This window comes from Phodopus roborovskii, unplaced genomic scaffold, assembly GCF_943737965.1.
Source record: "Phodopus roborovskii unplaced genomic scaffold, PHOROB, whole genome shotgun sequence".
Taxonomy (NCBI): Eukaryota; Metazoa; Chordata; class Mammalia; order Rodentia; family Cricetidae; genus Phodopus; species Phodopus roborovskii.
In genome coordinates, this window is record NW_026126566.1 from 6,664,072 (window position 1) to 6,689,340 (window position 25,269).

General features: G+C 46.4%; 2 protein-coding genes across 2 annotated transcripts in view; one reads left to right on the top strand and one right to left on the bottom strand.

Moving 5' to 3' along the window:
* The window catches only part of Hbegf (heparin binding EGF like growth factor), a 54,868-nt gene that overhangs the window by 15,402 nt on the left and 14,197 nt on the right, over positions 1 to 25,269 (bottom strand). The gene's annotated exons all lie outside the window — the stretch shown is intronic.
* Positions 7,064 to 23,525, top strand: Slc4a9 (solute carrier family 4 member 9). The gene is made up of 22 exons (XM_051202408.1): positions 7,064 to 7,319; positions 7,559 to 7,719; positions 8,041 to 8,154; positions 8,489 to 8,538; positions 8,670 to 8,827; positions 9,063 to 9,150; positions 9,439 to 9,602; positions 9,833 to 9,958; positions 10,122 to 10,296; positions 10,446 to 10,579; positions 10,696 to 10,958; positions 12,327 to 12,382; positions 12,609 to 12,797; positions 12,923 to 13,036; positions 14,535 to 14,696; positions 14,780 to 14,958; positions 16,294 to 16,366; positions 18,734 to 18,802; positions 19,017 to 19,190; positions 20,079 to 20,234; positions 20,616 to 20,709; positions 23,403 to 23,525. Exons 1-21 carry the CDS (start codon positions 7,102 to 7,104, stop codon positions 20,667 to 20,669), a joined length of 2,877 nt encoding a protein of 958 aa, XP_051058365.1. The 5' UTR covers positions 7,064 to 7,101; the 3' UTR covers positions 20,670 to 20,709; positions 23,403 to 23,525.

A 25,269-nucleotide genomic window follows, 5' to 3' on the forward strand; every position in this document is an offset into this window, starting at 1 on the left:
GCTTGTTGAGACAGTTCTGTGACAATCTAGAGTAGCTAATCTAAAATACTGCTTTATCATGGGCCAGTCTTCCTCGGAGATGAAGTGCCAGAGGTGGCCATGCATAGTACTGAGGTAGAAAATTACAAGTTTGGAAACCTCATCTCAAGAACAGCAGTTCTGGTTGTGTCCTGAGCAGCCCCAGAGCTCTGTTGGGTTGGGGGCAGTGGTGAATGAGAGCACTTCTACTTGGTGGTGCTTTAGCAACATGATTGACATGCTGTAACTCCTGAGTGCGGCCAGGATTTGAATAGTATAAAGAATAAGGATGGGCCGGCTGTGGTGGTGGTGGTGCACACCTTTAATCCCAGCACCTGGGAGGCAGAGGCAGGTGGATCTCTGTGAGTTTGAGGCCAGCCTGATCTACAGAGTAAGTTGCAGGACAGAGAATCCCTGTCTTGAAAAAAGAAAGGAAGGAAGGAAGGAAGGAAGGAAGGAAGGAAGGAAGGAAGAATAGGGATGGATGTGGTAGGAAGAAACTTTGGTAGAAATGTCTAGAACCCCACAACACTCAGCCAGAAAAAGACATTTATAATGTTACCTCTTCTCTCCCATTCATTTCTATTTCCAACTACATTTCTATAACTTTATCCTTCAGTCATTCCCTAACACGGATGGTTTTCTGCTAGCAGGAAGGGAGCAAAGGATTCCTCCTCCCTCAAACAACCCAACTTGCTGTTCAAGTCTTAGACTCCTCACATTAGAAACAATGAGGGTGCACGCATTGGCCATGGAGGGCCATCATGTGTTCTTTTCTGTCATGGTGTGTTCAAAGGCTTGCTGAGACAATCTCTAGACTACGCAGTGGCTGATCCACAGCCATGATGGCTTCTGTCTGTGACTCAGTCTCTTTGCTTGTAAGTTAAGGCTGGTGGCTGTGGCCCATGCCTTTAATCGGGAGGCAGATGGGTCTTTGAGTTTGAGGCCAATGTGGTCTACAGAGGGAGTTCCAGGACAGCCAGGGCTACCTCAAAGAAATCCTGTCTCAAAACAAAACAAAACAAACAAATAAACAAAAGCATCTACTTCTGGTGTTTTTGGAATAATTGAGAAGGAGATCGTCTCAGAAGTGCGTAACAAAATACAGAGTTCCAGGTGAGTAAGTTAGTACACTTGTTAATTTTTCCAGTGCTTAACTGTGGAATGCAGTCACACCATACTCTCTACCGGAAACATGCATGTTCAGTTCCTCATTGGTATGCAGTTACAGGGCAGGGATTTAACAGTTTAACAACCACCTACAGTGAGGGCTGATCTAAGACAATGGTTTAGGAAGGAAAAGATACTGCCCCCTCCAGGAAACGCTAGGAATTTGTGGGACAGTACTTGGTTATTAGGCAATTTTTAAGGTATCTGAGAAAAAAAGGGGTCAGTGATACATAGCTAAGGATTGAACCCAGCCAGGTGTGGAGATTAACATCTGAACTGTAATGCTACTGTAATGCTAGCACATGGAAGGTGGAGGCAGACAGATCTTTGCTGAGTTCAAAGGCAGCCTGGTCTACACAGTGAATTCCAGGCTAGGCAAGAGTAAATAGTGAAACCCTGTCTAAACAAACAAAAACTGAGAGACCTCGGCCCTAAATGGAATGTCTAGAGCCTTTTCCTCCCTCAGTGCTCAGGCACCTATGCAGACAAGGGGGCAGAAAGATTGGTAAGGAGGTAAACGACTTCAAGGCAGCAGTATTTTCCAGACATAAAAGGACAGATACATATATGAACTCAGTGATTGTGACAGCACAATACAACCTGCATAACTTTAAACCAGAAAAAATCCCAGCATAGAGAAGTGGACACCAAATCCTACCCCTGACTGAGGAGTTGCTGGTGTTTGTTTGGTTCTGAGAACGGGAAAGTCAGTTTTCTTTAAATGGTGTGACATGTGGCATATCCAGGGCAGACCCCATGCCCAGAGGAATCAGTCCAATGAACTTGATGAGTGAAAAAACAGAGAGATGGAACAAGAGGTTGGGTAGGGAGGGAGGGAGGTCCCAGAGGATCTGGGAGGAGTTGGGGGATGAGAGAGGGAAGTAAATATAATCAAAATACACTGTATGAAATTCTCAAAGAATAAAAAAAATACAAAAAAATCAAAACAAACAAAACAAAATACCAAAGAAGACAGACTGGAGAGATGGTTGCTCTTCCAGAGGCATGAATTCAATTCTCAGATCCCACATAGCAGCTCCAACTGTCTATAATTCCAGTACCTGACACCATCTTCTAGCCTTCAAGGGTACTGCATGAACATAGTAGACTTAACATACATGCAGAGGGGAAAACACCTATACACATAATATAAAAATACCTCTAAAAATACATAAAATGGGAAAACAAACAAATTGCTATATTTCATGCTTCTTTTGAGCTGCCTGCTGGATTCTTCCTGGATGAAAACCTGACTATTTGAACTTAAACCCACTTCTGATGTACACAAACTATAAAGAGAGGTTTTCCTTCAACTTTTCCAGGAAGGAAGTTAGAACAGAATGCTCATTTTGCTGGTATCTGCATCAGTCAGTATTTATAGCTGTCATATCCCTGGTAAGCCTGTGTAGATGTTTGCAATGTCATTTCTAAAATAGTCTTGACCTAGGATTTACATATTGAATGATTGTGTTTTGAGATGGGGGAGTATCTTGCTATTAAGTCCAGGCTGACCTTGAACTCTTGGGCTCAAGCATTCCTTCTGCCTCTACTTCTGAGTAGCTGGAGCTAAAGGTGCTCTATTGTGCCTACCTCCAGGTATTGATTTTGTTTTAAGACTAAATGTGCAGGTAGAGTATTACCTTTGAACTTCATTTCAGGGTAGTAACAGAGTTAACAGCAGATGTCATAAAAATGAAGTATAAAAACGAACTTTTTTTCTTTCTGAGACAGTCTCATGTTTTATAAGCTAGCGTCCGAGAATGATTTTGAACCTCTGATTCCTGCTTCCATCGCCCACATGCTGGGGTTACAAGCATACACTACCATATCCCATTTATTCAGCGGTAAGGACTGAACCCTAGGATTCACACATGCTAGGAAAATATTCTACCAACTAAACTACATTCCAGCCCAGATTTTAAAGGAGTTGAAAACTACTGACATAAAAGACACACGTGAGGGTCAGTGAGATGGCTCAGTGGGTAAGGATGCTTGCCACCAAGCCCGAGGAGCTGAGTCTAATCCCTAAGTATCACAGGTAGGAGAGAACAGAATCCTAATAGTTGTCCTACAGCCTACACACACACACACACACACACTTTTTCTTATACACCCCAAAAGAGCACTCTTGAATCCTTTGTAAAAAGTGTTATAAATTTTTGCAGTGTGGGGTCATGACTATTTGGTTTAGACAAGTCCTGTTTTTGTTTGTGTGTGTATGTTTATTGTTATTTGGTTTGTTGTCTGTTTGGGTTTTTGTTCATTTGTTTCCAAGACAGGGTTTCTCGGGGTAGCCCTGGCTGTCCTGGAACTCACTCTGTAGACCATGCTGGCCTCAAACTCAGAGATCTGCCTGCCTCTGCTTCCTGAGTGCTGGGATTAAAGGTGTTTGCCACCATTGCCTGGCATTTTGGTTAGTTTTTTGATACAAGATCTCACTGTGTAACCCTGGCTGTCCTGGAATTCTTTGTGTAGACCAGATTGGCCTCAAACTCACAGAGCTCCACCGGCCTCTGTGCCCAGAAAGCTGGGATAAGTGTGTGTGCTACCACAGCAAGCTCTATTGTTTTCAGCAAAGATAAATCTCTTTACCACTTGCTAGACTGTCACCTTCACGTTGGGGGGGGGGTGTACTCATCCCTGTGACGGTCTTCTCTATCTCACTGCAGGAAGATTTGCATCTTGGGAGTTATCTACCCAATCAACCATCTTTGTTTTCATGAAAGAAAGCTGAGTCTGAGACAAGGCCCTTCATCAAGGACCCCCGAGAAAGTCTATGACATCACCAGGATGAGAACCAGGGTGCACATCCAAGGCTGCCCCTAACACAGCATGCCTTGCCCTGGCCCTGTCTATGAGACCAGAGGCTGACCTGGCTTCCTAGGAACTCCTTCACCAATCTGTCCAGCTCTGAGCGCCCAGGCTCAGAAGTTGACGTGAGGTCTGGAGTAGCACTGGCAGTTATAAGGAACTCTTGGTGCCAGGCCAGAGACAGGCAAGGATAGACTGTCTGAACTTTGGCAGAAGTTATGGTGGACAGTGTGTATGTGTGTTTGGGTTATTCATGCCAAACCCATGGTTCTCTCCCCTCAAGCTTTTTGAGTCACTTGCCCCCTAAGGTTGGGACACATTCTTGAAGGAATGGTCATGGGTTCCCCTACCCTTTCAGCCCCTGGGCCAGTTTCAGCCCCTAGGGACTGAAACCACCTCAGTAATTTTAGTGGCTCCTTCCTCTGCCTTGAACCAACCTCCTAAACCATTGAGGAGGTTGGAGGACAGAGACATCTGAATCCCATTTCCAATGAGGGCTTTGATTCTCATTCAAACGAACCTGATTGTCCTTATCCCTGTCCTGAGATTCACCTCCACCCTCCACATGTCATCCCTCGGGGCCAGTCTGCGCTGGACCAGGACTAGGCAGAAATTCAAATACTCCTCCCTGCCATTTTGCTTTTTCTGAGCCTTGGCAGAAAAACAAAAACAGCCGCTTGGCCTTAGGGAGCGGCTCCATCGATTCAGGTCATGGGGAGCAGTGCCCTCGTGTGGCTCCTAGAAAAAGCGCGGCTCTTGGCCCAACCCTCCCTTTCTATGCGTTCATCGAACAAGTATTTATTGAGAGCCACTATGTGCCAGGCTGCTCAAGGCTCAGGGGCCAAATTAAGTAAGATACTGCTTCATGGGCTGTACAGCTGTATACGTGTGTGTGGAGAGGCAGGCAATAAACCACAAACAATAAACAAGGTTACTAGTAGTGATAACTGCTAAGTAAGAAAAACAAAACAGAAATGACATAGAATGACTCCAGATTCCTTGAGTAAGTCATATTTGAGATGAGACCTAGGTGCAAGGATACAGGCATGTGAAGACCCAGGGAGAAAAATTCCTTGCAGAGAATAGCAAAGTCCCTTGGGCAGGAGCAGGCTTCTCATTACCCAGAAAGGGGCTGGGGGCTAGAGGGTAGGAGGTTAGAAAGAAGGCTGCAAAAGAAGGGTGGAGATGTGGCCAGGAGGGTGGATTGGTGCTGTCACCAACAGCAGCAAGAGATGCTGCCAGCTTGGTGCTGCCAGCTAGGCATCCTGAAGTGTTCCCCTCAGATACTAAGGCCCTCTATTCAGGGAGAATATGTACTGATGTCTTCCTTTTCCTTATCCACTGAAGTTTATATTAGAAGGAAACCTTTTTTTGTTGTTTGTTTTTGTTTTCCAAGACAGGATTTCTCTGTAGCTTTGGAACCTGTCCTGGAACTCTGTAGACCCTGGCAGGAGGAGACCACCACCTGGCAGGAGGGGACCTTTTTAAAGGTACATTATATAGCCAGCACTTGGGAGGCAGAGGAAGCTGGATCTCTGTGAGTTTGAGACCAGTTTGGTCTACAGTGCCAGTTCTAGGACAGCCAGGGTTACCTAGAGAAACCTTGTCTCAAAAAACAAACAAACAAACAACAACAAAAAAAAACTAAACCAAAACAAAAAGGTACATTAAGTAGGTTTGCATCTGGAGGAAGGAGTGCCTTTACATTTATATATGTCAGAAGGAGGTTGAACTCAAGGCATAGCTCATTAATTTAGTGTGCCTGTGTCCCTCATGTAGAGCTCCAACCTCCCAAGCAGCTGGGATTACACACCTGTGCCACCTGGTCCATGTTAGAACGGCTGGAGGGGAAGTAGAGGGTATTGGATGTAGGGGGGGTGTTCTGCCTGCATATACTTCTGTCCATCATCTGTGTACCTTGTGTCTGAGATGAACAGGAGAGGGGGTATCATATTCCATGGAACTGGAGTTAAATACTGCTGTGAGCTGCCATGTGGGTGCTGGGAATCAAACTTAGGTCCTATGGAAGAGCAGCAAATGTTCTTAACCATTGAACCATCTCTCTAGCCACAAGAATATTGTTATAAGAATCCTTAGCTAGGGGTGGTGGAACATTCCTCTAAGCCCAGTAGTCAAGGGTAAGTAGCAGGCAGATCTCTGAGAGTTCAAGACCAACTCAGTCTCTGTAACAAATTCCAGGCCAGCCAGGGCTATGTAGTGAGACCCTGTCTCAAACAAACAAAATCCTTATGGCTGCTGTTTGGAAGATGAACTTTGGAAAGTTAGGAAGAGCCAAAGCCAAAGTTACAGAAGGCCAGTGGGCTACTGAACTAATTCAGGTAAGAAATGACAGTGGCTTGGATCATAGTAGTGCTGGAGCTGGGGAATATGGTTGAATTCTGGGCACATTTGGAAGGTACCATCAACAGAATTTGATAAAGGACCACATTTTTTTTTTTTTGTAACTTTGGCTTGAGGGACAACACACATACACACCTCTACCACCTTCAGTGAGGGTCTGAGTTAAAGGGGCACATAGCAAAATTGGATTTCCAGATATTGGATAGAAGAATTTAAGATATAGGCATTGTGTTCCCACGACCCATCTCCACTTTGCAAAGTTAGTCCATTTAACAGCCCTATACTATCTGTCTCCCTTGTTCTGCCTAGCTTTCACAAGCCTAGACATTAGTTCCTTCTTTGTCCAAATATGTGTCTGTGGCCCCTATGCTATATTGTTGACATCCAAACAGTCCTAGAATTTTGGTATCAATATTTATTTGATACAGGATGGCCAGGGGCAACGGAATCTGGGCTGGGTGTCAGTTACTCCTATTTGTTTACACAAAATAGACTGAGGTCAGTCCTGACATACATACACAGGCTGAGCACTTCTGAAAGGTCTAGGAATGGCTAGATTAGTTTTACAAACACTTAGGCCAGCAGTGGTCAGAGAACAAGTAGAGGAGAAGATGACTGGTATTCTCTGGAGCCAACAGGCTCGGCTTGGCTTTGCTTGTGCTATGCTGGGGTGAGGTATAAATGCAGTCAGAGGGCCCCAGGATAGCACAGCTCCCAAGATTTTGTGCAAGCCTTTCCAAGATGAAGCTGCCAGGCCAAGAGGATTTTGAACATTCTAGTGCTCATGAAAATGTTCTAGCAGAGGGACTGGACAGTGGCCTTGGCCCTGGTCCCAGCCTTGGTGGTCCCTCAGACACAGACAGTGGAGAATCAGAGGTATCCAAGGACCCCCTACTCTTCGTTCAACTAAATGAGCTGTTGGGCTGGCCTCAGGCACTGGAGTGGAGAGAGACAGGCAGGTGAGTGAAACCTGGCTAGTTCTACATCCTTCCCACCTCCAGTTAGCATTTTGCCCTTGTATTCTTTCCACAAGACTCAGCTTCCTCTACAATGTAGTTTTGAGTTCTCTGAGACCCAGTGAAGAGTGACTGCTCTGGGAGAGACATTTTCTGCACAACTGGGACAAAGGCAGCCACGTTGCCCTATGGTCTTGACATGGGACAGCCTCCAGATGACGCTACCTATCCCTTCATTACAGGTGGGTGCTGTTTGAAGAAAAGCTAGAAGTAGGTGCAGGCCGGTGGAGTGCCCCACATGTGCCTACCCTGGCATTACCCAGCCTCCAGAAACTTCGAAGCCTGTTGGCCGAGGGTATTGTACTGCTGGACTGTCGAGCTCAGAGCCTCCTGGAGCTTGTGGGTAGGATTGGGAGACATTCCATTCCCTGGAAATTTCCCCCCCAAATCTTAGAATCTTCCAGAGCCTATCCCACCCCATCCTATCCTAGGGACACAGAGATAGTTCTGGAAAATCAGCTGGGGGTGGCGACACGTGCCTTCAGCCTTCATACCTGGTAAGCAGAGGACAGGAGGACCACTGAATATTAGGCAGCCCAGTTTATGTAGTGAGACCTCGTCTCAAAGCAACAGAGGGGAGAGTTCATTAGTCCTTTCACTTCCTGAGACTCTAGAAGGAAAGACTCAAGGGAGGAGGGGTTTGAACTTCACATCTGTTCTGCAGAGCAGGTAATCAGTGAGGAGTCACTGAGCCCAGAACTGAGAGGACAGCTCCAAGCCTTGCTGCTGCAGAGACCCCAGCACCACATCCAGACCCCAGGCATCAGGCCCTGCAGAGGTGAGAGATGCTTCTTTGGCCCTGGGATCAAGACTCTGGGATAGGAGGATCCCAGGTATCTTCTATGTGTCTTGAGCTAGGAGTGGCCTTGACTTGGCTCAATCCTCAGGCCAAGACTCATGGGCAAGAGGGAACTGGTGGTGATGGTGAGGACAGAAGAGGGGGGTGCCAGGGCTGTGACAGCCTCGAAGGGGTCACTGCGCCAGGGGCTTCACTGCAGTATCTTCTCATTTAACCTTCAGTCATTTACCCTGGAGACTTACGTCACAGCTATCCCCCAGCAGGCCTGCCCCTAAAGCTTGTGCTCTAACCACTATGCATTCCTGTTTTGTAGGGTCTAATGCTTTTAGAAATGCTTCTCGTGATGAGGACACCCCCTTGAAGGTTTGTGGGCCTTCCTTGAGCAAGGCTGGGAGGATGATAGGAATTAGGAGATCCACCCTCCACCAGGCTCCTCAGTTGAGTTTCTGCCGACATCTCCCTCCCTAAAGACTCTCTCATACTCTGCCATCCAGCACTGGAATCCCTTGAGACAGAAGCTGCCGCAGGGAGCTGAGGCGGCAGCAGTGTTGGCAGGAGAGCTGGGTTTCCTGGCTCAACCACTAGGGGCCTTCGTAAGACTGCAGAATCCAGTGGTGCTGGAGCCTCTTACAGAGGTGATCTTGCCTAGCAGGTGAGGTGACTGAGATTCGGGGGTTCTTGGGCACAGAAGAAGGGCCTTTACTGAGGAGGGTTGGGGTCTCTGGGTCCAGTTCCCCGCGACTGCCTCGGAAATGCCACGCAGGGGTCATTCCGAAGAGCTGGTGTATACTTGAGCAAGTAGGGAGGCCAGAGCTAAGTGTCAGAGGCTACTCTTAGCAGGCACTGCTGCCCTGAGAAAGCAGCCTGGGGCCCCATTCCTTCTTCAGGTTCTTCTGCCTCCTTCTGGGTCCTCCCACCCAGGGAAGGAGCTACCATGAGATGGGTAGGGCAGCAGCTGTCGTCCTCAGTGACCCGGTGAGTGGAGCAGGTGTCCCTCTGTGTGCATATTTGTGTGTGGAGCATTCATATAGACTCCGATCAGAAATAACTGTGAGGCTGAGTGTGGCTTTGTGTTTGTAACATGAGGGCTGATGTTTCCATAGCTACCAATGTAGCCACATTATAATAGGCCCAGAATGAATGAATGGATGCATTTGTGGGTAAATTGTGAATTTCCCCTCGTAGTTTGTGGGTGGTTTTGTGAAAACACATACAAGAGTCCAAATAATGCATTTACTGTCCACTCTGTGACCTTAAATACAGCAATTCCAGCGGGCAGTTCGTCGGGCAAGTAATATTCACGACCTTCTGGCAGCCCTGGATGCCTTCCTACAGGAGGTGACAACTCTACCCCCAGGTCGGTGGGACCGGACAGCCCGGATTCCCCCACCCAAATGCCTACCCTCTCAGCACAAAAGGTACCTGGGGTCCTAATTCCACAGATCTTCCCCTTGGTTATGGGGTCTGCAGCGCTCCCCAGATAAGTTTGGCATTCACATGGTGGGGCTGTGACCTGGATCTATTTTCCACCGACAGAGTGAGGGTGCCCTTAGCCACCACCGCAGTAGCCTCCAGGGGGCGGGGCGACACATACTTTGGAGTCAAATCTCAGGTTGGCTGGAGATGTCAGCCCACCTGGGGTTCCCTTTTTGCTCAGACTCTGCTCAGAACGATCAGAACCGCAGGAAGTCACTGGCTTCACCAGCGGGAAAGTGACCCAGGCAGAGGACAGGAACCACCATGGACAGCACACACCCAGCCCGGAGTTGCAAAGGACAGGCAGGTAAGGGGAGCTGGGTGGGAACAGGGATTGGGATCCTGTGGAAGTATAACAGGAGCATCAAAATGTGCAGGCAATGCGGGAGGGGCTCTCCTGGACACAGAGAAAAGCAGGATGCAGGCGTGGGGTGTGGAAACATGGATCACTGACGACACTCGGGCGGGAGGCTGTTTGGGGGTCTTGTCCAGGACGTGCGCCGGAAAGCATGCTGGTACCCCAGCGATTTCTTGGACGCCCTACACCCTCAGTGTTTCTCAGCTGTGCTCTACATTTACCTGGCCACAGTCACGAACGCCATCACTTTTGGGGGTCTGCTGGGAGACGCCACTGAAGGTGCCCAGGTGTGTGGGTTTGTATGATAGGATTGGCATATACTTTGGTGTCCCATCTGCCTGACCTCTTGGGACTGTGAGTGGGGCTGAGACACCACAGGAGCTTAGGCTCCTATGTTGGGATGCCGGGATCTATGAGGAGCTATATCCACTTCCAGGGAGTTCTGGAGAGTTTCCTGGGCACAGCAGTGGCTGGAGCTGCCTTCTGCCTGATGGCAGGGCAGCCCCTCACCATCCTTAGCAGCACGGGACCAGTGCTGGTGTTTGAGCGCCTGCTCTTTTCTTTTAGCAGGTAGGAGGCTTCTCTCACCTCTCCAGTCTATTGGTGGAGGAGAGGAGAGGGTGGGGGGCTGGCTGTCTCTGGGTTAGGTGGGGAGCAGCCAGTCCTGACTGTCCTCACTCCTACAGAGATCACAGCCTGGACTACCTGCCCTTCCGCCTGTGGGTAGGCGTCTGGGTGGCCATATTTTGCCTGGTGCTGGTGGCTACAGAGGCCAGCTTGCTGGTGCGCTACTTCACGAGATTCACAGAGGAAGGGTTCTGTGCTCTCATCAGCCTCATCTTCATTTATGATGCTGTGGGGAAAATGCTGAACTTGATTCGTGCCTATCCAATCCAAAGGCCAGGATCGCCTGCCTATGGTTGCTTCTGTCAATACCCAGGCCCAGGAGGTAGGTGAGGGAAACTGGTACCCTGGCCAGGTGAGGAAAGAGGTGGGAAATGGACCAAGTTCAGGAGAATGTTGAGTACTTATCCAACAGCTAGAGGTCTCCTTTCTGGTTCAGGACCAGTTACAAATCCCAGGATCATCTTTATTTCTGACGGCCCTGGCAGAAGAGTACGGGTGAATGGGCTTCCTAAGAGTGAAACTAAAATTAGACGTACTCACCCAAGGACGGCAGTACTGGATGGGGGACTGTTTTGCACCAGAGAAGCAGAGCTAAATACACCAACCAGTCATCTTACTCTCCAGAGAAGAGGGGAAAGGGAGGGCCAGGCATGCCCACTTTCACTTCCTAAAATCCCAAAGCAAACAAATCACAGTTCCTGGCTACTGAGTGAAACTAGATGACTAGGTGGAAGGGTTAGGCGTGTTATGCTTGCATAGATCCCTCCGCATGGAAGGTACCAGGAATGGGAGAAGGTGCCCTTTGAGGGGAGGGGCTATCCAGGGTGAGACAGGGTCTCATGCAGCCTAGTATGGTCTCCAGTTCACTAGGTAACCTATGATGACCTTGAACCCCTGATGCTCCTGCCTCAATCTCCAACTGCTGAGAGTATAAATGTAAGATATCAACTACCTAGCTAAAAAACATCCTTTCTAATCTCTGTCTGATTCTACTAGTCCTGAATGAGACCACTTCTTGCTCTGGACACATAGATCTGTGAGCTCATGAATTTGGTCAGTGATGGTTTGATGAACAAGTGCTTTGGCTCAGTTTTGTGCTCACCACAAGAGACACAGATGGTGGAGTCTGAGGTGTGAGTGTATGGAATAGCAACTTCAGAACACACTGGAGTGCAACAGAATCAACAGAATGACCAGGATCAACAACTTTCTCATAGGGCTGGGAGAGATAGCTCAGAGGTTAACAGCAGACACTACTTTTTCAGAGGTCCTGAGTTCAATTCCCAGCAACCCACATCTGTAGTGAAATCCAGTGCCCACTTCTGGCCTGCCGACATACATGCAAACAGAACAATATACATGATAAATAAATCTCTTTAAAAATTTGGTTTTTTCATTTGTTTGTTTTTTTAAGACAGGGTTTCTCTGTGGCTTTGGAAGCTGTCCTGGAACTAGCTCTTGTAGACCAGGCTGGCCTCAAATTCACAGAGATCCGCCTGCCTCTGCCTCCCGAGTGCTTGCTGGGATTAAAGGCGTGTGCCACCATTGCCTGGCTAAATTAAAAAAAAAAAAAAAAAAAAAAAAAAAAAAAAAAAGAACTTTCTCGTTCAGGTGGAACAACAAATTAGAATCCTTGTGGAAAAAGGTTTCTCAAGGAAGAGGGCTTATACCAGAATTCTCTGCTTCCCAGGAAATGCATCTGAGTGGACAAGCACAAAGCACAAAGACACAGATGTCCTAAGCGTGGTGAGAGCCTGTGCCTAGAAAGGTCTGAGAAAGAAAATTGTTAGAGGTTTTAGGCTCTTCCCACCCGAAGAGGAAAGAAAGCTTCATTGGTTACTTGTATTTAACCTATGACCAATCCTGGGTTCCTGATGTCTCTTTGGGTTCCCCTTCCTTTGAGGTGGGTCCAACAGAGTGGGACACTTCCTCTGTTGCCCACTGTCCAATACCTCACCCCTCCTCTATTCAGCACCTAGGCCTGGTCAATGCATCCTTGCTGTCTCCACCCGAGTGCATCCAGCAAGGAGGCTACCCTAGTGGTCCCAGCTGCCATACGGTGCCAGACATTGCCTTCTTCTCCCTTCTTCTCTTCTTTACTTCCTTCTTTTGTGCCATGGCCCTCAAGCATGTAAAGAACAGCCGCCTTTTCCCCTCTGTGGTAAGTGACATTTTTCTTTCTGTGTGAAAGGACTGGTTATGGCCCTGGATTCTGTCTGAAAATGGGAAAGGTTAAAAAAGAAATGGGATGGCAGGCCCAGAGTAAACTGTCTCCTACATGAACAGGTGCGCAAGGTGTTCAGCGACTTTTCCTCAATCCTGGCCATCCTGCTGGGCTGTGGCCTTGACGCCCTTCTGGGCCTAGCCACACCAAAGCTCTTGGTGCCCACAGAATTCAAGGTGAGGGCTGAACAGAATGAGGAGGGAAGGAGGGGGGTAGTGGGTCCAGGAACTTTGGAGTAATAAGATGCATAAATTCTCTTTCTCTGAGCCATTTCCTTCACTCGTGATAGAAACAGTAAGAACAATGGCCTCACAGAGCTGTTGACTGATACAATGAGGTATTGCAATAGATGCATAAGGAATGAAGAATGCTGTATATAGTAGCTATTATTATAGGGTAGGTGTTGGAGGATGGGCTCTGGGCAACAGGCTTGGATTTGAATTCCATTTCTGCCTCTTCCTAGCAGGCTCTAGGCATCTATGATTTTTTGGTGACAGAGTTTCCTGTAGTTCAGATTGACTTCAAACTCCATAAGCAGCTGAGGCTGGCTTTGAACTTTTGATCCTCCTGCTTTAATCCTCCATGTGCTATGATCACAGGCGTGAGAATTTTAGTGAGAATTTTAGTCTGTAAAAATGGCATAGATAGCCATTCTCCCATAGGTTGTTTTTGAATTTACATATCATAGTGTAAATAGTTACTACAATGCTTGGCACACATCACATACTCAGTAAATGCTGCTGTTATGGCTTCTCCCTGCCACTGGCATGGCCCTACCCACTTCCACATACCTACTCTTCTTTATACCCTTCAATGCCAACTCTGATTCAGTAAAGCTGGAGCTCCTTCTGTAGGGAATGACAGTATACAGTACCAGACTTTGCCTGGACAATAGGAAACCTCCCCCTCCCAGACTCCCCCAGGGCAGGACAGCAAGGGGGTTCTAATGGGGGTGGTTTTAGGGCTTAGAACCCCAGCTATTCACCTAGGCCCCCTCCCCACCACAGACGCTTATAATCAGAGCAGACGCAGTCACACCTAATCCTGCCCCACCTCTGCCCCAGACCGAGGCAGGTCTGAACCTGAGCTGCTCTGGATGGAGGGGTGGGTGTGAGTCTAAGGACGTCTGGGAATAAGAACAAAGCAGTGTGTGCAAGTTATATTCACCAACTCTTCTTCCAGGGGGAGGGGGACGGGAGGGGAGACAGGGAGAACCAAAGGCCAGAGTCCTTGACTGCATCCACACTAGTCTCTCCTTTCTGCTCTCTTCTAAGGCACTGGAATACATGGGAGGAGAGGAGAGGAGAGGAGAGGAGAGGAGAGGAGAGGAGGGGAGGGGAGGGGAGGGGAGGGGAGGAGAGGGGAGGGGAGGGGAGGGGAGGGGGAGGAGAGGAGAAGAGAGGAGAGGGGAGGGGAGGAGAGGGAGAGGAGAGGAGAGGGGGAGGAGAGGAGAGGAGAGGAGAGGAAAGGAGGGGAGAGGAAAGGAGGGGAGAGGAGAGGAGAGGGGGAGGAAAGGAGGGAGGGAGGAGGAGAGAGAGAGCGCTCCCAGCTAGAATCTAAGATCTTGGGAGCAGAGGTGGATGGTGGTAGAGTGCCAAGGTGGGAATATAGGGGTGTGGCGGTGAGGTGCTCTTGGGAGACATTTTCCAATCTGCCCGTGGAATGTCCCCTCAGCCTACACTCCCTGGGCGTGGCTGGCTGGTGTCTCCTTTTGGAGCTAACCCCTGGTGGCTGAGTGTGGCAGCAGCCTTGCCTGCTCTGCTGCTGTCTATTCTTATCTTCATGGACCAGCAGATCACAGCAGTCATTCTCAACCGTGCAGAATACAAATTGCAGGTAAGACCCAGACAAGATACAGAAACTCCAGAGTGGGGTCCAGATGGCACTTCTAGCTTCAAAACAACCCCCATTTCCTGCAGAAGGGAGCTGGCTTCCACCTGGACCTCTTCTGTGTAGCTGTTTTGATGCTGCTCACATCAGCGCTTGGGCTGCCCTGGTATGTCTCAGCCACTGTCATCTCCCTGGCTCACATGGACAGTCTTCGGAGAGAGAGCAAAGCCTTTGTCCCTGGTGAAGCCCCCCACTTCCTGGGCATCAGGTAAAGCATGTAATCAGTAGGCTGCAGTGAGAAGGATGTGGCAAAAGGGTTAAGGGATCTGTGAGTTATTTGAGTTATTTGAGCATCTTCAATTCTAAGCTATGCCCTTTAAGAACTGCAGTGGGGAAAGTAGGTGCACTTTGAGATGAGTGAAGGGCTTCAAGAAGAGCATTATATAGGTGATGGTGGTGCACACTTTTAATCCCAGCATGTGGGAGGCCAAGATAGGCAGAGCTCTGTGAGTTTGAGGTCAGCCCAGTCTACCGAGTGAATTCCAGGACAGCCAGGGTCTACACAGAGAAATCCTGTCCCCAAAAACCAAACCAAACCAACTAATCAAGCAACCAAACAAACAAACAAACAACACCCCCCCAAAAAGAAGGACATTATAAACATAAGGGTGAAGGTAGCTAGGGCTAAAGTGGAAGGTGAGATGCCACCTAACAATCCCCACTCCATGTAGAAGTATATCATGGACATTGCAAAGGAATTCATGACTAAAACAATTTTGTAGCTGTTAGAAACAGAGTCTACCTAAAATATGTGAAATTGATTACCTTTGTAAATTATGAAATGTAAATCTTTAAAGGCATCGGAAATTGCTAATTTTTCCACCAAAATAAAAAACAATTGGTGGCATTCACCTTTAGTCCCAGCACTCGGGAGGCAGAGGCAGGTGGGTCTCTGTGAGTTTAAGGTCAGCCTGGTCTATAGAAGGAGTTCCAGAACAGCCAGGTCTGATACACAGAGAAACCCTGGCTCAAAAAACCAAAATAAATAAATAAACCACGAACCGTGGAGGTGGGGATGGACTTCAGTGGTAGTGCTCATCTAGTACATACGAGGTTTGATTCCTAGAACCACTGAAACAAAGAAAAACCACAACGGGTGGGTGAGGTGGTTCAGTGGATAAAGATATTCCAGCCATGTCTCATGACTTCTTGGGATCTGGGTGGTAAAGGGGAAGAACTAACTCCTGTAAGTTGTCCTCTGACCATCACATATACACCAAGACAGGCACACACATATACATACATACATATATACATACATGCACACACACAGTATACATAAGTAGAATGTAATAAAACATTAAAAAACAAACAAAACAGAACAACAATGAACCTGAACTGATAGTGGACCGGAGCCCCATGTGGGAAGGTTTTGCTTTCCTTTCTGTTTTTCACAGCAGGCAGGGGGCCTTTGCCAGGTAACCTATCAAGGGAACCCCTCTTCTCTCTGGATGTCAGATCTGTGCTAGGTCTGGCTAAGGGGTCTAGCCTGAGTGTTCCAGGAGCACCCTTAGACACAGCTAATTCCTCCTTCTCCCCACAGGGAGCAGAGGCTGACGGGTTTGGTGGTGTTCATCCTTACAGGTGCCTCCATCTTCCTGGCACCAGTACTCAAGGTACATGTTTGGCCAGGATCAGGGCTCATGCAGCAATTGCAACAGATCTGACTCTGGTTGTATATTTACAGTGCTCCAGGAACTGGAGCATTGTTTCAAAAATCCTCATGCTAGCTAATGCTGGGAGACACGCATATTCTACAAATGAGAAACCCGAAGGTTAAAGATGTAAAGTAATCGGTTAATGCCCAGAAATTCCTCAGATTAAAAAACCCAGGCTTACAGAGCATGGTGGATCATACTTGTAATCTCAGAGCCAGGAGGTTGAGGCAAGAGGCTTGCTTCAACTTTGAGCCCAGCCTGTGTACACAATAAGCTGCAGGCCAGCTTGGGCTATAGTGTGAGACCTGTCTCAAAAGAAACAAAAATGGTGTCTGTGTGTGTGTGTGTATGTGTGTGTGTGTGTGTGTGTGTGTGTGTGTGTGATGACTCAGTGAATAAAGATATTGCTAACAAGACTGAAAGCCTGAATTTGACATTGTGCCTGGGTCTACAAGATGGAAGGAAAGAACTAATTCTATTAAGTAATTTTCTTATCTCCAAGCTTACACACAGACACACAGACACACACACACACACACACACAGAGATAATAAGAAATATAATAACAATAACAAGAAAAGAAATCAAAATAGACCAGGTGTGGTGGTCACATACTTGTAATTCAAGCACTTAGGAGGTAGAGGATAAGGAGTTCAATTTCAAGGCTAGCCTCAACTATATAGTAGGTTTTATAGTATGTTTGAGACCATCTTGGTCTACATAATACCATATCTAAAAAATAAAGATTTAAAAAATGTACCTAATTTCTAAGCCTGCAGGATTTGTTTGGTGGAGTAGGATATGTAGATGCCTTCATCCCTAGGGTTCTAGCTCTGTCCTTGTTCCAGTCTCCCAACAAGCTTATGACTATGTGTATATTCATATCCCAGAAAAACTTTGAAGCAAAAAGCCCTTTACTCTTTCTCAAGGCTTATGAAACTTCCGCTGGGGATCCCACTGTGCTTGTTACTTAAGAGAGGGGAGGAAGAGTACTGAAAAGGAATATGAAACCAAACTTTGCCAGAAACTTTACACACACACTCACACTCACATAACCAGCTAGCTACAGAAGAAGAGGTCAACAAGCCAAGCAGCAAAGTAGTCAAGGAGGGTGTGGGAATGTCAAGCAAGAGTCACTGGCAGAAGGACAAGAGCAGGAGGTTAGGCAGGGCCAAGGTCATGGAGGCTGGATACGAGTAATGCAGTAGGAGAGCCAGATGGACTGGATTAACCACTTGCTAAGTAGGTTGACTCTCATAAATGGTATACCAACCACTGTTCCAGGAATACAGTGGTGATAACATATGTCTCCATCCTCGTGGGAGTCTGGTGAGAGAGGACAGATTTTCAGAAGTTAAAGCAATAGGATAACTTCAGAGGAAAATAAAGTAGATAAGGTGATTAAGAATGTTAGGGCTGGCCCAGCAAGATGGGTCAGTGGGCAAAAGCATTTGCCATGCAAGACTGATGACTGACCTGAATGCACTCCCTAGAAGCCATGGTAGAAGGAGTAACCTGCCCCCACAAGTTGATCTCCATACACAAGCTGTGGAACACATACAATAACAGTAGTAAATAAATATTAAAAATTTTACAAACAGTGCCAGGGTTACTTCAGACTCAGCAGTCAGAGACGACCTTTCCAGAGTGAAATGAGATGAAGTATGAGTGATTATAAAGTCTAAGAGAGGAGTATTTGATGGATCGATTGGTTGGTTGGTAGAGAAAGGGTTTCATTATGTAGCCCCGGCTATCTTGGAACTTGCTATATAGACCAAGGTGGCTTAGAATTTATATATGTCTTCCTGCCTCTGCCTCCCAAGTGCTGGATCACAGGTGTGTGTCACCATGCCCAGGCATGAGGAACATTTTAGGAGAAAAGAATAGCAAAGCAACAGGCTTTGAAAGGGTAACAATCAAATGTCAGCATATGAATGGAAAGTGACCAGTATATGGGAGCACATAAAGCAGACAGCAATGTGATAATAAGACAAGAGAAAGCTGGGTGTGGTAGCACAGTGTAATCCCAGCATTCAGGAGATTAGGACAGGAGGACATAGAATTCTAGACTAGCAATATCATGATGGAATAAAAAGATTGGTGAGGTAGGTGAGGTATGTACAAGTTACTTTGTATTTCCTCATCTGTAAAATGCAGACAATAATAATAATCAGCCTCATGTGACTGCATGAAAAGACTCAATGAAATCAGGCATGTGGGGTGTGAAAGGAAAAGAAAGGATTGGCTGGCTCCAGTCTGGAGCCCAGGTGGGGCACCTGGGAAGCTGGAAGATAAGCTCCTTTGCTGTGTCTCTTCTTCTACTAGTTCATCCCAATGCCTGTGCTTTACGGCATCTTCCTGTACATGGGGGTATCGGCACTCAGCAGCATCCAGGTGAGCTCATTACAATCACCTAGCAACCCTACTCCTCCTCCCATTTGCCAATCTCCCTCATCTCCATTATCCTGCTCCTCCTGAACATAAGAGCTCTGCTACCATGCTCTAGATGGGGATGCCATGGGAGCCTTCTTTTGCAGTCTTTGCAGCCAACAGTGACACCCTCCAAATTACCCCATCATCCTGCTTTTGTTTCCTCTCATTCTCCCAGTTCATGAAGAGAGTGCAGCTATTGTTGATGCCAACAAAACATCAGCCAGACATGCTACTCTTGCGGCATGTACCTCTGAGCAGAGTCCACCTGTTCACAGCCATCCAGATTGCCTGCCTGGCTCTGCTTTGGGTAATCAAGTCTACCCCTGCAGCCATTATCTTCCCACTTATGGTAACTTGGAGGGGGAGTGTTGAGCAGTTCTGGGAGACTGTGAGCTTGGGAGGGTGGCTGAAGAATACTCATCTCTCTTACTTCCACTGGCTCTCCCTAGTTGGAAATTCCAAGACTAAGACAGAAAGATGGCTGTGGGATACTTACTACTTCTAGGACTCTTGATTCACCAACTTTCCTAACTAATTTGGGCTTGTCCACAACCCCCCCCCCCCAAATAACTGAGCTCCTGGAAGGGTAAACTGACTCTTTGTTACTCAGTGAGGCTGTCTGTTAAGAGCCACAGGATTTGCAATAGGATCAGTCTGGTTACTACATGCCAGGTGTATGACCTCAGGGGAGTTACTAATCTTTCAGGGCTTCAGTTGCCTTTTATGTACAGTGGGAGTAAACTGGGTACGGTGATTTTTGCTTGTAACCCCAGTGCTTGGGAGGCTGAGGCAGAAGGATCACATTGTGTTTGAGACCAGCTTGAACCTCAAAGTGAGATACTGTCTTAAAAATCAAAACAAAACTGGATATGTTGGTGGACCCCAATTTCAAGGCCAGCCTAATCTACATAGTGAATTCAATGCCAGCCAGAGCTACACAGTTTGATGTCTCAAACAAAACAAAACAAAAGTTAGGTATGATGGTATACACTTGTAATCCCAACACTAACACTTGAGAGGTTAAAGATCAGGAGCTCAAGGTCATCCTTAGTTACATGGCAAATTCAAGGCCAGGCTGAGCTACATAAAACCTTATCCCCAAAACAAAGCAATAGCAAACAAAAATGGGTCTACTTCATAGAAACGAGTCAGCACTCAGTGAAATAATAGGAAGCATAAGACTGTTAGTCCCAGCTGCTGTTACTGACAACCATGGGGCTTGTTTCTGTCTCTGCAGTTACTGGGCCTGGTGGGAGTCCGAAAAGCACTGGAGTGGGTCTTTTCACCACAGGAACTCCTCTGGCTGGATGAGCTCATGCCAGAGGAGGAGAAGAACATGCCCGAGAAAGGACTGCAGCCAGATCATTTGTTCAGTAGAAGTGATAATGAAGATGTAAGCTCCTGGCTGAGTCCTTCTAAGGGCATGGGGAGAGGTTGAGAGACTGTTGGGTCAGAGCTGTCCTTAAAGTCCAATATCTCCATTTAACCTGGAGACCCGATCAACACAGTCATTCCCTTTGCCTCTGTATTAATATAGGGAGAGTGAAGGGCTTAGGGAAATCTTCCTCCACAGGCAGAGTTCTGGTTATGAGCCCACGGAGATAAAGAGAGCTAGGCACATAGCTCTGTGTGAGTGAGTTATCTTCTCAAGTCTGATCTTTTGTTTTGAATGTGAATTCTTTTCCAGTTCCTGAGTCCCTTTATTTACACGTCTTTTTTTTTTTTTTCTTTTTGTCTGTTCCCAAACAACTGTCTTTGGATATTTCTTCCACAGTCAGAACTGATGTATCAGCCAAAATCTCCAGAAATCAACATCTCTGTGAATTAGTTGGAGTCAGAGTGTGAAGATCCCAGGAAACAGACACAAGGTGAGGGTGTGGGGCAGAGTGCTCCCGGTGTTGAGGGAGGAAAGTTGTGGGATCAGATCTTGCAACCTTCTGTTTGCTGGACGGATATCCTTGTTTTCTACTCATATTCCGGACCCTCCTGAACTCTGGAATTGTGGAGGAAGCAGAAGGAACTTCCCAGAGGGAAAAATGAATTCCCAGGGCAGTTCTGAATTGTTGCCAGTAGAGGGCGCTCAAGCTCATTCCAAACAGATCCCAGGAGATGGAGGTGCAGAGAAAGATGAGATGCCTGGGAGGGAAGAATGGAAGGGCAGAGGGCAGAATAAAGCCTAGGCTCCCTTCCTCTGCCAGGAGCCTCTTCCCTGAGACTTGGTAAGAACCATGTTCCCTCCAGACAAGTGGAGAGTTCTCTAGCCCTTGCTCTCCCAATCTTTCACTTTATTCACCCATGTAGCACTTCTGATTCTTATCAACATAGAATAGACAAAATCATCATAACCCCTGATCTCAGGAAGTTTAACTGGAGTGGGAGAGGCAGAAACATGGGCAGCTTTCAGTGGGAGAGTGCTGGATAAGGGAAGAAGCACAGGCTATGAGAGCAGAGAACCCTTGCATTGAGGCGGGGTAGGAGTAAGAAAAGGATTTTAGTTAAAAGTAGCCCGTAATTTGAAAGCTGAAGAATGAATAGAAGTGAGTAGAAGTGAGCCAGCATAAGATGGAGGGAAAATGTTCTATGTAGACGCCACACCATGCGCATGAGCCTAGAAACTGAAATTTCCTTGGGAATAACAGGGCACCTCTCTCCTTACTTCTACCTGTCCAAGAACCTCTACTGCTTGAAAAGGACCTTTTCTTTCTTTTTCAATTGAGAGGGTATTACTCTATAACCTAGCCTGGCCTCTAACTTGTGACCCTTCTGCTATATTCTGAGTGTTGAGATTACAAATGTGTGCCACCATGTCTGGCTCTGCATGCTTAGGGGTGTGTGGAAGAGAGGTTAATAGCAAAAGAACAACCCACTGGCTTAGCCAGAAGGTCTCCCAGGCTTCCCATATCCTGTTCCTTGCCCTGCTGTGTCCCTGTGCACTTGCTTTGGGATCACTGTGTCTTCTCTCAGTTTATAGCTGTTTTTATTCAGAAAGTCAGAGCATGTTTTTTTTTTTTTTCTTGTAAAAGAACGACAGGTGTGTGGTTCACAACTCTAATCCCAGCGCTGGACAGACTGAGGCAGGAAGACTGCCACAGATTTGAGTACTAGTACACAGTGTGAGACTTTATCCAAAAAACAAAAAGGGATGGACAGGCATGGTGGCACATGCCTTTGATCCCAGCACTCTGGAAGCAGAAGCAAATGGGTTACTGTGAGTTCAAGATCAGACTGGTCTACATGGCAAGTTCAAGGATAGCCAGTATGGAAAGACCCTGTCTATTTAAAAAAAAAAAAAAAAAAAGACTTTTTTGGTACATAAAATAACATTTATTATTTTATTGATTACAAAAGTAAATGAAGTTACTGGAAAGCACTGAAACATTATAGAAAATTATAGAAATTTATATATGGAGGCAGAGGCAGGTGGATCTCTGTGAGTTCAAGGCCAACCTGATCTACAGAGTGAGTTCTAGGCATTCAGACCTGTTTCAAAAAACAAACAAACAAAACAAAAATACCGCAGCAAAACAAAAAAGATTTATTTCAATCAACAATATGCTATTTTTTTTTCTTCCTGAGACAGGGTTTCTCTGTGTAGCCTTGGCTGTCCATTCTGGAATTCACTCTGTAGACCAGGCTGGCCTCAAACTCAGAGATCCACCTGCCTCTGTCCCCTGAGTGTTGGGATTAAAGGTGTGCACCACCACCAACTGTTTGAACAATGTTTATTAAATTCAATCATACTATGGGTTTTCATAACATACCTGTTACTTAATATCCATTGGATAGTTTCTCAACATATATATCTATCTAATTATTGTCTTAGTTGCTCTTCTATTGCTCTGATAAAAACACCATGACCAAATAAACTTATAGAAGAAATTTTTAATTTGGGGCTTCCAGTTTGAGAGAGTTAGAGTTCATGACTGTCACAGTGGGGAGCATGTCAGCAGGCAGGCAGGCATAGCACAAGAACCATAGCTGGGAGTTTACATCTTCATTCACATAAGACAGAGAGAGAGATTCAGAAGTGGTCCATTGTTTTGAAACCTCAAGGTCCACCTCCAGTGACACACCTTCTCCAACAAGGCCACCTCTCCAAACAGCTCCATCAACTGGGGACCAAGTATTCGAATATATGAGCCCATGGCATTTTTGTTCAAACCACCATATATGCATGTGACAAATAATTTTATAAGTTGAAAAAGGATAAGAAAGAGTATACAAGCCTGGTGTTGGTGGCGCAAACCTTTAATCCTAGCACTCGGGAGGCAGAGGCAGGCAGATCTCTGTGAGTTTGAAATCCAGCTTGGTCTACAGAGCTAGAACTCCAGGACAGTCTTCAAAGCAATACAGAGAAACCCTGTATCAAAAAACCAAAACCTAACAAACAAATGAACAAAAATACCAGAAAGAGTACATAAAATGTCTTCTGCAAGTATAAGAATTTCTATAGTGTATATACCTAGGAATGGAATTAAAGAATAAGGAGTATGAAATGCTATAATAAAACCCATCAATTGTATATAAACCTAAGAACTTAAAGAATATATCTATTTTTTAGGGACTGAAGAGATGGCTCAGCAATAAAGAGCACTTGCAGCTCTTCCAGAGGACCTGAGTATGATGACCAGCATCCATCTGGCAACTTATAACCATCCCCAACTCCAGTTCTGGAGAATTTAGCATCCTCTTCCAGCCTTCTTGAGTATTAGGCATGTACAAAGTACCCTTAAATACATGCAGGCAAATAAAATAAAAATAAATCTTTAAAAATACTCTGTGGATTAAAAAAAAAAAAAAGAATAATGAGCCAGGTGTGGCAATGTACACCTAAAATCCTAGCACTGGAGATGCTGAAGTAGGAGGATTTCAAGTTTGAGGTAATCCTAGGCCACAGGGTAGGCTCATGGCCACCCTTGGATATATAACAAGACTGTCTCAAAACACCAAAAACAAAGGAGAGCAACTAGTAACAATGAAGGGGATGGTAACTGGTCCAATGGTAGAGCTCTTGCTTAGAAAATACATGATCCCCAGATAGTCCTGCCCTTCTCAAAGAGAGTAGTAATGAAGAGAACACTGTTAGGTTAAAAAGACAGGGTCATAGATACACATCTGTAATTCTGGAACTCAGAAGGCAGTGGCAGGTGAATTCTGAGCTCAACTGCATAGTGAGTTTAAGACTAGCTTGGGCTGTATAAGACCCTATTTTAAAAACCAAAACAAACAAACAAACAAAAGGACTGGAGGACCACCAAAGCTCTCCAGACCCAGACTGAATTTCAGCCTCAGAGCCTGGGTGCTCAGAGCTGAACAGATTGGTGAAGGAGTTCCTAGGAAGCCAGGTCAGCCTCTGGTCTCATAGACAGGGCCAGGGCAAGGCATGCTGTGTGTAGGGGCAGCCTTGGATGTGCACCCTGGTTCTCATCCTGGTGATGTCATAGACTTTCTTGGGGGTCCTTGATGAAGGGCCTTGTCTCAGACTCAGCTTTCTTTCATGAAAACAAAGATGGTTGATTGGGTAGATAACTCCCAAGATGCAAATCTTCCTGAAGTAAGATATGAAAGACTACTATAGGTACAGGAGACATTTTCTAGCAGGTGGTGAAGAGGTTTATCTTTTCTGGTGTGGTGGTGGAAGACTTTTATCCCAGCACTTGGGAGGCAGAGGCAGGCAGATCTCTGTGAGTTCGAGGCTAGTTCCAGGACAGGCTTCAAAGCAATATAGAGAAACCCTATCTCAAAAAACAAACAAACATACAAACAAAAAATGTTTTTTTTATGTCTGTGTGTGTCTGTGTGGCACATGTATGTGGTGTCTGCAGAGGTTAGAAAAGGGTGCTAGAATCCCTGGAGCTGGTGTTACAGGCAGTTGTGAGCCACCAACATGAGTGCTGGAAATAGACTTAGGGTCCTCTGGAAGCAAGTACACTTAGCTGCTGAGCCATTTTTCTAGCCTCCTTCCCGGCCTCTGAAAGGTATTTGTTTGCTTCTTGTTTTTAAGTGGAAAAAAACCCTAAGCACTAAGCAGAGTGGTGGTGGTGCATGCCTTTAGTCCCAGCACTCAGGAGGCAGAGGCAGGCAGATACCTGGTCTACAAGAGCTAGTTCCAGGACAGGCCCCAAAGCCACAGAGAAATCCTGTCTCAAAAACAAAACAAAAGCAAAACAAAACAAACAAACAAAACAAAAACAACAAAAACCTAAGCACTATCACAAGGATATAAGCAGATTTACAGAACTGAGAACTGAGAGTTGAATGTGAGGCAAACACTCTATTACTGTATGTATATGGACTGTCTAAGACAGCCAGGGCTGTTACATAGAAAACCCTGCTGAGGGAGAGACAGAAAAAAAGACAAGGTCACATTGTTATAGCCTAAACTGTTCTCAAACTCTCAACTGAAGACTGGTACAGGTTCAAGATCA

What these genes read in the sequence shown, in the direction of transcription:
- Slc4a9 (XM_051202408.1), top strand. Translation starts at nt 7,102, where the DNA reads ATGAAGCTGCCAGGCCAAGAGGATTTTGAACATTCTAGTGCTCATGAA. An exon ending in CTGCTCTTTTCTTTTAGCAG is followed by an intron (nt 10,580 to 10,695) that starts GTAGGAGGCTTC and finishes TCACTCCTACAG; the next exon opens with AGATCACAGCCTGGACTACC. An exon ending in CGGCACTCAGCAGCATCCAG is followed by an intron (nt 18,803 to 19,016) that starts GTGAGCTCATTA and finishes TCATTCTCCCAG; the next exon opens with TTCATGAAGAGAGTGCAGCT.